Genomic DNA, 11,325 nt, shown 5'->3' with positions numbered 1-11,325 from the left:
ATTAGGACAATAGAAGCATTTGTATTATTATTTTATTATTTTCATTAAACAAATAATGCTAAATGACTTAATGACTTTTGTAAAATAATGTCTTATTTATCACTAAATGAATATATTTAATATATTATATTTTGGTTCAATTTTAAATTCTTTACTTGTTCTAAATAAATAAAGTATATATTTGATGATTGATATTATAGAATAAAATATATAACAATGTATAAATATGATGAATTTGTGTTTTGGATTATTAAAAATGTCCATATTACATTTAATAAATGTTATGATAATGCATTTATATAACTAACACCACAGCTTTATTACCTTAAATTAATGCGATATTAAATGCGATAGTTATTACAATATCTGTTTTTGTTTATATCAATGTTTCTTTATTGTCATCTTTCTCTCTCTCTCTCTCTCTCTCTCTCTCTCTATCGATCTGCGGCAATGAACAACGAAAGAACGTTAATGAGCCAAGCCCCACTGCCAGCCAATCAAAACACGGCATTCGAAAGCGTCACCAACCAGCCACTAGCACAGGAGCTGCCTCATTAATTATTCAAGACATGCCAATGTTGTTCCAGCTCACGCGGGCTGTCGGAGAAAAACACGCCGCGAGCGAGCGAAGAGCGTCACCATGGCGACAGCGATCTATCTCGAACATTATCTCGACAGTGAGTAGAATTCACCTATGTAGAATTACTCTCGATTTAACGGCACTTTAGGCGGGAGGAAGGGGTTTAGAAAGCTCCCGTTTGAGGATGTTTAGGTGGCTAATGTCAGATTAGCATTAGCCAGCTGCAGCTAGTAAGCCAAAATGCGGATTAGCGTCATTTCGACTCTACAGAACTGCGTAAATCTAATTTATTCCTTTATTTAAATGTTAGGTCAGTATATATACGCGTCTACTGTAAAGCCACAGCAAGTTGCAAACACGGTACAGACAGTAGTTAGCCAGCATGCTAACAACATGCGAAGTAAACAAACCCAAGTTGTTATGATGTCTTTATGTGTGCGTGGGTGTATGGACAGAACACGTGTTTAACAGGTTTCTGTATGTTTTCTGCTTGACAATAAAGTGATTGACTTAATCCAGAAGTTTCTTAATGTATGTAAACAACTTATTAAATTGTGAATGTGTTTTTGTGATGATCCTAGGCATTGAAAACCTGCCCTGCGATCTCCAGAGAAACTTTACACTGATGCGGGAACTGGACAACAGAGCTGAGGGTGAGAGGATCCTAGTGTGCTGTCTACCTAGGGAGCATTTCTGGACATCATTAAATACGAGTTACAATAAACACAACTTGGGCGGAATGTATGGATGTGTTTTGCTTTTGTTATTACTGCGCATCTATGGTTATGTGACAGGTTTTTTCTTCTTCTTCTTTCTTTGCAGAGAAGAAATGTGAAATCGATAAGCTGGCAGAAGAATACATCAAGAGCGTCCGAAACCTGGCTCCGGATCAGAGAGTGGAGCACCTGCAGAAGATCCAGAGCGGATTCAGCAAGTGTAAAGAATACAGCGACGACAAAGTGCAGCTCGCCATGCAGACGTACGAGATGGTCAGTAATGCAGTTGGAAATATTGAAATATCTTTAATTAATCAATGTTACTTACCTTTCTATTTGTTATTTCAGGATTTGCTATACTGAAAATGCCTCTAAATGTTTTTTTTTTTTTGGTTATTGCCAAAAATCCTAGAATACTTTTTCTTGTTGTAAACATGATTTTCTGGATTTTGTATTCAGATCTGAAATATTTAATTGAGTAACAAATGTCAATCATAGAGTTTGTTTTATAGTAAATGTAATTTTCAGTATTTTATACTTGGCTTTTAAATATTTGAGTAGAAACTGTTTAATGTAAAAAAATCATAGTTTTTTTTGTAGTAAATAAAGTTTTATATGTTTTATACTCCGCTTTAAAATATTGAGTTAAAGTCAAAAATCAGATTTTTTATTTTTATTTATAGTAAATAATAATTGTATGTATCTTATACTTTGAAATATTGAATTGAGTAAAAAATTATGTATTGCCAAAATCATAGAATTTCTTTAATAGTCAACATAGTTATCTATTTTATACTCCGCTGTAAAATGTATAATTTAGCAGAAATGGTTTTATAGTCAAAATAATACGATATGTTTGTAGTAAAAATAAAATCTGTATTTTACACTCAGTAGAAATGGTTGTATTATTAAAAATTTGACTTATCCAATATATTTTTAAAATATTCTATTGAGTAGAATTTGCAATTTTTAAACGCAAATATGTATATGATTTTTAGTTTACCTTTATTTTAAAGAGATTTTAACAAACCAAAATGAAATAAGACAAAAGTATTTCTTACTCTCTGAATCGTGATAAAAAGAAAGATGTTTACAAATAATAATAAATGACTCATTGTTTGATTAAAGTACCATACCTTTGCACTGGGAATCTGCATCCATTTTGTTCTTGGTATTATTATTAAAAATAGCGTGAGCCTTTTCTCTTCAGGTGGACAAACACATCCGAAGGCTGGATGCCGATCTTGCTCGCTTTGAGAACGAGCTGAAGGAAAAGTTGGACGTCAGTGGCTACGAAAGTCCAGACAACAGATCGGTCAAGAGTAAGACAGACGGTGGCTTGAGCCGGCCAAATATAACATACGTCACAATCAACATGATGTACGAGTGTAATAAAACCAAACTGCTGTCCTTCGTAGAAGTAAGCGGTCGAGGAAGCCTGAAGGAAAAACGACGGCCGAAAGGAAGAGGACGCAAACCTTCAGACGACGACTCGCCGCGGAAAAAGAAAATGAAGAACAGGTGGAACCGCGAATGAAAACTTGTTAGGATGAGTTTGTTTCTTCATCAGATTTGGAGAAATGTAGTATTACATCACTTGCTCACCAATGGATGTGAATGGGTGCCGTCAGAACGAGCGTCCAAACAGCTGATAAAAACATCACATTAATCAACACCACTCCAGTCCATCTAGAGAATCAAAAGCTGAAACAAATCCATCATCAAGACGCTTTAAACTAAAATACTATCCATAGTAACGCTTCCTCCAGTGAAAAAGTGTTCTGGACTGAATCAGGTGAGAAATCTGCACAGATCAAGCACCAGTCCGAAACAGCTCTAAACAAATATATGACTTTTCACTGGAGGATGCGATATTATGTGATGTTTCTATCAGCTTTTTGGACTCTCATTCCGACGGCACCCATTCACATCCACTGGTGAGCAAGTGATGCAATGCTACATTTCTCCAAATCCGATGAAGAAACACACTAATCTTCATCTCATGTTTGCTAAAAAATCCAGGTGTGACGTGACATTTTTGTTTTTTGTTTTTTTGGCAGCCCTGAGTTCTCCGACTCCGTTCTTCCAGTTCACCCTTCAGACGTCTTAGACATGCCCGTTGACCCCAATGAGCCCACGTACTGCCTGTGCCACCAAGTGTCATACGGTGAAATGATCGGATGTGACAACCCAGACGTACGGCGTAACGCTTCAAACGGTTTACTAGCATTTCCTCCTAGTATTTATCTAACCTGAATGTCTCTGTCAACAGTGTCCCATTGAGTGGTTTCACTTCGCCTGCGTTGATCTGACAACAAAACCCAAAGGGAAATGGTACGTCGGTCCGTTCGCGAGAAACTGCCAATATCTCAAGTTTGGAAACAGCAGAAAACAACGTTTCTTTTCTGTCTTCCAGGTTCTGTCCGAGATGCACCCAGGATCGAAAGAAGAAATGAGATGCACCTTTGTAACGTTGAGAGATTACATTTCTATATGAATATATACGTATGCATATATATATATATATATGTATGTGTATTTTGTCTAAGTAGTAAAATAGGATAATATATATATATATACTCCTTTATATGGCCGTGATGAAATACATAAGGGCCGCGAGAAAACAAAGTTTTTATTTTTGAAAGTACTTGAAATGTTTCCATATGTTGAAGTTTCACTCTGTGTTGTCAAATTGTCATTTTCAGACAATCTAGGATATATTATATATGATATATATATATATTTTTTTCTCTTTACTTACTGATTAGTATTTCCATTTATATGAAGCTTCAAGCAAATTTCATGTCATTGTGCTTTGCTAGTGAAATGTTTTGAGCGTGGCGCAAGTAATTCGAATGAATTTCGCAGACTTTTAACGCGCTGAATTGGGCATTGGTCTTTCTTGCACTTAAAGTATAACGCGACTACTTTTTTTCTGCAACTATTGATTTGCTTTGAAATTCAAACTTGTTGTTCGAGCAAAGTGAAACTTTGAAGTGCAGGTGATACGTTTTATTGTTATAATTATGTAATTACAGAAGATAATCCAAAATCTCATGCAACATAAGTGCCGTTGTTTAAGTGTCTTTTTTTATTTAAATTCTGCTTTATCCTTTGCTGGTCGCAATATTTTGCAGAACTTAAAGTGATTAACTACTGTGGAAGCTTGTTTCCACCTCAGAATTAAAATATTATAAAGGTTTATTCTTCATTCAAGCAATTCTCCAAATGTCGCAAATTCTGAAGCTAATGTGGCAATAAACTTCAATCAATTCAAGAAGTCGTGTCGCAATTCTGCTTTTTTTTCTCATTATGGTGAAAAATGAAGTCTGAATTGTGAGATACTAAAGCCGCACAATGTTTTTTATTCTGTGGCAGGAAAATAAACTGAATTGCCAGATATAAATTGTACAAATATGTAAAGTTTTTTTTTCCACAATTTCCTCAATTCTTTAGTTTATATCTTGCAAGTTTGATTCCACCAAGAAATAAAAAATAAAAAGGGTAATTGCGACTTTTTATGTTTTGACTTTATATTTTGCAATTCTGAGTTTTTGACGCAGTTGCGAGTATTATGTATCGCAATTTGGACTTTTCTTTTCAGAATGATGAGTATATATCTTAGATTATATATTTAGTACATAAAAAAACACAATTTGTATTCTGTCGCAGAAACAATAATATCAATTCTGGGTTTATGTTAAGTTATGGTGTTTTTTGTTTCTGCTATGTAATAAAAAGTAAAAAAAATAGACAATTGCAATTTTTATCTTAATTCTGCGTTTATATCTCACAATTCTGACTCTTTTGCGATTGCAATTTTATATGCTTTAATTTGTATCTTGGAATTCTGAATTTTTTCTCACAAATGCAAATTTAATTTCATGGCACAACATTTCATTTTATAAATTTTTTCGCATTTATTTAGTTTATATCTTGTGATTTTGCTTCTGCCACGGAATAAAAAAACAATAAATGTAATCATCTCGTAATTCTGAGTTTATATCTCACAATTTAGATTTGTTTTTCTCGCAATTGCAAGTTTATACGTCAGTTTAGACTTTTCTCACAGTTCTTTAGTTTCTAAATAAACAAAATCCAAATTGTGAGATAAAATGTCGCAATTACCTTTTTGATTCTGTGGCACACAAAAAAAAGAATTATGAGATCAATTTTATTTCTTTAGGATACCTATCTATAGTTTATATCTCGCAATATTGTTTTTTTTTTTGGAATACATCTCGTAACTCAATGTTTTTCACGCAATTGGAAATGTATGTCAATTCAGACTTTTCCTCTCAGAATTGCAATTCTTTAGTTTGGGAACTGTGAGATATAAACTCATAATTTCCAGGAACAAAGTACAAACAGCGAGATAAAAAGGTCACAGTAAATTTTTTTTTATGTTTTTATCCCATGCGTTCAAACAGGTTAGCATTAACCACCGTGTTTCAAAGCCCATTCTGAAAAAGTGTCTGGCTCCAGTTCTGAATGTTTGAAGCGTGTGGTTTTGGCAGTATCTGCCATCATTTCTCCTGCAGCTTTGATGCACTTTTTAATTGACCAGATTCACTGCTGTTTTTATGGCTGTAAAGGTTGGAAGAGTCAGTGGATCAACCAAAGTGAGATCGAGTGGTGTTAACGCTGGTCTTGTGTTATTTTATCATTCTCTATGTGATCCAAATATAAAACATGAAATATTTCCTCCATCATATTGACGTGAGACTACCTTAATGAACACATGTACCTGTATTTTGTATCAGTCTGTGACAATCAAGTAGCGTTTTATTTTTTCATGTTTAGCTATCCCTCAAATATATGGACTAGATACAGCTTTTCGTAAAACAAATAAATATTTACCATTACATCTCTGTCATGTGAAATGTATGTATTAAGTATTGTGAAATATGAAGCAATGGTGTTTTAGCATGTAGTTGTAATAATATTTAGAATTTAGTTTTAGATTTTCCCTCTTCAAGTTGTAATACATTTTAGTAAAAAATGTTTAAATATATATTTACAATCTTATTATTTGTTACTATTTCATTAATTTTTTTATATATTTTTATGTTTTTGTTTATGCTTTTGTCTTTTTTTTTTAAAATATGGCTTCTATCTTCGTATTTATGGATATTTTTTTATCAAGTTTTCATTTATATATATTATTTATTTTCATTTTATTTGAAAGTTTGAATAATTTGTTTTTTCCCCTGTCTTTATAATAAGTTGTCTTCTGTCTTTATACTCATTACTATTTTGAATATTTTATTTTTATATTTTCTCTCTTCATTTTAGTTTTAAAGTTTGAATAATTATATTGTTAAATACTGTATGTTTGTTTAGTTTGTATACATTTTTTATTTGACTTTTAGCACTTCAACCTACACTAAACAAAAACTAGAAGCTAATTTGTCTGCATTAACAAAAAATAAAGTATATATATATATATATATATATATATATATATATATATATATATATATATATATATATATATATATACATTTTTTACAATTGATATATATTTATATCACAATTTACACATTTTCTGTTAGCATTTCATGATTTTTTTATTAATGTTAAATGTGTTAATTTAATTATTGTTGAATGTGTTTTAGCATGTTTAGTTTTTGTTGATGTTTTGGTTTGACTAAAAGTTGATAAAAAAAAAAAAGTATTGAGGCTTAGGGTTTCAATGTCCTACTTTATGTAAAAGAATCTAATGGAAAACGATTCGAATGTATATATATGTATATATATATATATATATATAGAGGAAGTGACCTTAAAGCAACATGTAGCAGCAAATGTATAGTTCATCATCAGACTCCAACAGAGAAGCCCCATAATGCACCAGTTCTCCACGTGTCTTCTTCATCTGGTCCTCTAGAACCCGTCGTCGGACGGCTCTTCGTCCCAGCTGCACGTCTCTCGCACGCTGTTCTCTGGAAACTCCACTTCCAGGTCGTAGACGAAGTCTGGGTCGTCCTTGTGTTTGCGGTTGCGCTCGAACAGCTGGTCCATCTGGGCCTTCCTGCGGTTCAGCTCCTCGTCGCTCAGCTTGTTCAGGTCCTCGTCGCTGGGGTCAGACGCCCGTCGGGCGGCGAGACTCTCCTCCAGACTGAGGCCCTTCAGGTGATCATGCAGTATGAGGTGAAGCCTCTCCAGCTGAGCCAAAGACACCGACTCCAGATACACGCTGTGACGCACGTGATGCTTCAGCCTCTCTGCCGCTCGACTGCAGTCTAGAAACACAGGGTCATGACTTGCATCCACAAACAATAGTCCAGCCAGACATAACAAATAGATGAAGTGTGCTCCGAGATGTAGATGAGTTTGTTTCTTCATCAGATTTGGAGAAATGTAGCAATCTATCACTAGCTCTCCAACGGATGTGAATGGGTGCCATCAGAACGAGAGTCCAAACAGCTGATATACAAACATCTTGGGAAGAGAAAAGCCAAACCAGCTCTAAACAAACACGCGGCTGGATTTTGACGTGAAAGACATCAAGAGATGGACACTGGAGCACAAAACCAGTGGGGAATATTTGTAGCAATAGCCCACAATACATTGCATGGGTCAAAATTATCAATTTTTCTTCTATGCCAAAAAATCATTAGGATATTAATTACATTGTTTTGCAACCCTTAGATTCCAGATTTCAAATAATCTTATCTCTTGCCAAATATCGTTCTATCGTATCAAACCATACATCAATGTAAAACTTATTTATTAGGAATGGTCCCTTAAGACTGGTTTTGTGCTCCAGGGTCACATATTTTAACCAGAAATGATGGTTTGAAGTTAAAAACATCTCAACAATGGATTCTCTAGACGTTAACTGATGGTGTGTTTAACTGTGATGTCTTTATCAGCTGTTTGGACTCTCATTCCGACGGCACCCATTCACATCCACTGGTGAGTGAGCGATGCAAGGCTACATTTCTCTAAACCTGATGAAGAACAACACTCTTTTACCTCTCAGATGACCTGACGGCGAGGACATTTCCAGATTATCTTCATTTTAGCTGCACTGTTTCTTTAAGCCAGTACGAATAACGGTTGATTAATGCCTTAATGCTCTCAGACAGACTCACCCGAGTACTGAGAGAAGTTCCTCACAGGTATCACTCTCTTCCTCGTCTTGCTCGTGTTTTTGTTCTCGTATATGAGGATGATGGAAGGAGGGATGAATCTCACTCCACATCGCTTCGCTACTATCGACATGTTGCTGCTTCTGCTGTTGTTGTTGTTGTAACGGTTTCTTCTGCTGACGGAGTTTCCGCGCGCGACGCTCCCGCGCGCCCCCTGCTGCCGGAGCGACGTCACCAGACCCGGAAGTGGAACCGGGATCAAAGCATGAGCGCCGATCGACCATGGTTAGGATTTGTTTATTAGCAACTATTTTGTGTTTTATCAATCATGTGGATTCAAAAGAAGGTATTAGCAACGCTAGAAGTGCTTGATTTATTATTTGTCACCAATCCGCGACAACTTTTTGCATTTAGCCTATTTTATTTATTTCCCATTCAGCAGATTGTTTTCCTCCGGAGTGGTTGAAGTCAGTGTCGCTGTCTGTGAAGATTTCCAAAGCAGGATTTCACAGGTGTCCTCCAGCTCCTCACGTGTGTTTTCAAGTGTGTGTATGGTGTTGTGATGGTTAGATGATGTTTGTCTTCTAGAAATCTTCAGTACACAGTTCAGTGGAGCGACACAGATCATGATGTCCAGGCTTTACTGCTCCAGAAGATGCCCAGCGGAGTCTATCTGGACGAGTACCAGCTGGAGACCCTGAGACGGGACACCGGTTTGGAGGTCGACACTGTTTCACAGCAGTTCATGTTGAAAGTGTGTCTGTGTTCTTACTGATTGTTGTTTTCTAGGTTCTCCTGGATTCGAAGGTTGATCTGGAGGCTCCAGAGTATCTGTCGTCTGGGTTCACAGCGCTGGTGTTTCTCTCAGGAGCACGCGAGGCTGTGGTCCCCATTCACGGCCGATATCACAGACCCTCAGACTCCAGCGAGCGCGTGAGAGTAGACATCGAGAGGCCCAGACTGCTGCTCCGATCAGACCAGTGTGAGACACACACACACACACACACACACACACACTCGGTGAATGATTCAGAGCTGGTCCTGGTCTGTGTGCTGAGTCTGCTGACCTCCTGGCGTGTGTCTGTGCTCCTCTCCATCACAGGTCCTGGGGTCCGTGGGGTGGTGGTTGATGCTCTCTGCACCGTCAGCAACCACAGCATCTGCTCCTGGATGGAGATCCTGGATCTGGAGGTGATGCTTAGAAAGACTAAGGGCTAAGAACACGATCTGTGCATCCTTAATCAATAATCTTTGAGTGTATAATGCAGTATGTGTCATAACAGTATTATTTTTGAGTACTGTTTTATGCATTATGTAATAATAGTAACGTGTTTATATCATTTTATCTTTAGAATGTTAAATATAATTATACTAATAATAGATCACTGCAAAGATCATAAATATTTTAATGTAATTTATAAATAATATGTAGTATTATTACTTGTAATGATAATAGTTTATATAAACATGCACAATATAATAATAATAATAATACATGCTTTAATATAGGCTTTTTTAACATTTATAATAAATATGTATTATAGCAATACTTTAATTGAAATTATTTATAATTATAGTAAAATATATTTTTTATTTATAATAGTAGTAGTCCTATACAATATTATAGCAAAGTCCATGCATGTTTGTAAGTAATATATTTGTAATTATTTATAATAATATATAATATGCATACTGTACTTTACTGTAACACACACATACTTATAATAAGATACTCTTATATAATATATAACAATACATATTTTAATGTTATTTTTATTGATATTTAATAAAATATATCATAGTCAGAGTTCATGCATGTTTTAATAAAATGTATATTCATAATGATATCATTTTAAATAATACATTTAGTATATTATAGTTATAACATATAAATGTTTGATAATAATATATAACAATATTATTCATAATAAAATAAAGTATAATACATAATATTTGTATACAATTGTATATTTATAATAGCATTATTTATAATAGGAATATTATTTTATATAATATAAAACCAAATATTTAGATTTTTTGCTATCATTAATATTTATGTATAATGTATTGCAAAGTTCATGCATTCTTTATTAAAATGTATATTTATAATAATACTAATATTTATGATAGCAAACCTCATGCATTTGAATAACTTGTAGATTTATAATACAATTATTTTTAATAATAAACATCTTATAATATAACAATAACAAATATGTGCACATAGTTTAATGTGTATTACCAGACAGTTAAGTGTTGTTTCTGATGTGTGGTTCAGGACGAAGCAGGGCTGAGTCTGGAGCTGCCGGTCGGGGACTCCTCCATGATCTTCAGCGTGTGTGTGGTTACTGTACTGACCACCGTCCTGAGCTGTGTGTTCCTGCTCCGAAACATCTGGAGACACGGCAGCTTCTGACCACACACCATCACTGACTCTCTCAGAGTCAGAGGAAACCCTGCGCCCAAGAGAAATGTGCTTGAATGAACATGAGGTCATCACAGGGGATTAATTATAACGTACTACTGAGATTGTAAATAAAGCTGAATGTTACTTTGTTTAAAAAAAATACTTTGTGTCTGATGGTTATTTCATCAGTGTTTTAAATTATATATATATATATATATATATATATATAATATTTTAAATAAGTGTGGAATTATAAGCAGTAAGATTATTGCTATTTTATACATATATAATAAAATTCTCAAATATTAAATATGAATATTTACATAAAAAATTTATAATCGTCATAAAAACAAGAATTAAAAAGTTCCCATTGCTGCTGATTTAATACTGTTAAATTGTAACAGTTGTATAGTTAATTTCATGATAGTTATTATTCATTTATTCTGACACCATTTTCATGATAGTTGATAACGTAAATGCTAAAAATCACCTTAATATTTAAATACAAAATATAATTTCTTATTG

The 11,325-nt window shown here is 34.4% G+C and overlaps 3 protein-coding genes across 4 annotated transcripts; 2 read left to right on the top strand and 1 right to left on the bottom strand.

Moving 5' to 3' along the window:
- Positions 1–548: 548 nt before the first annotated feature.
- ing5a (inhibitor of growth family, member 5a) lies at positions 549–4,576 on the top strand. The gene is made up of 8 exons (XM_059568946.1): positions 549–677; positions 1,162–1,233; positions 1,403–1,569; positions 2,507–2,618; positions 2,715–2,817; positions 3,357–3,492; positions 3,569–3,630; positions 3,713–4,576. The coding sequence occupies exons 1-8, from the start codon at positions 641–643 to the stop codon at positions 3,750–3,752; spliced, it is 729 nt and encodes a 242-aa protein (XP_059424929.1). The 5' UTR covers positions 549–640; the 3' UTR covers positions 3,753–4,576.
- A 2,504-nt stretch (positions 4,577–7,080) lies between these two features.
- Positions 7,081–8,611, bottom strand: cep19 (centrosomal protein 19). Its single transcript, XM_059568953.1, has 2 exons — positions 8,397–8,611; positions 7,081–7,541 (listed from the first exon to the last, which is right to left on the bottom strand). The coding sequence occupies exons 1-2, from the start codon at positions 8,524–8,526 to the stop codon at positions 7,183–7,185; spliced, it is 489 nt and encodes a 162-aa protein (XP_059424936.1). The 5' UTR covers positions 8,527–8,611; the 3' UTR covers positions 7,081–7,182.
- pigx (phosphatidylinositol glycan anchor biosynthesis, class X) lies at positions 8,594–10,960 on the top strand. Of its 2 annotated transcripts, none has more exons than XM_059568951.1 (6): positions 8,594–8,739; positions 8,833–8,905; positions 8,982–9,114; positions 9,183–9,375; positions 9,496–9,584; positions 10,672–10,960. In XM_059568951.1, exons 1-6 carry the CDS (start codon positions 8,676–8,678, stop codon positions 10,807–10,809), a joined length of 690 nt encoding a protein of 229 aa, XP_059424934.1. In that variant the 5' UTR covers positions 8,594–8,675; the 3' UTR covers positions 10,810–10,960. The 2 variants fall into 2 exon arrangements, with proteins under 2 accessions (XP_059424934.1, XP_059424935.1); XM_059568952.1 differs by having other exon boundaries at positions 8,616–8,739; positions 8,836–8,905.
- The last annotated feature ends 365 nt before the right edge of the window (positions 10,961–11,325 follow it).

Source organism: Carassius carassius, chromosome 16 (genome assembly GCF_963082965.1).
Source record: "Carassius carassius chromosome 16, fCarCar2.1, whole genome shotgun sequence".
Taxonomy (NCBI): domain Eukaryota; kingdom Metazoa; phylum Chordata; class Actinopteri; order Cypriniformes; family Cyprinidae; genus Carassius; species Carassius carassius.
This window is presented reverse-complemented; position numbering and strand designations above follow the sequence as displayed.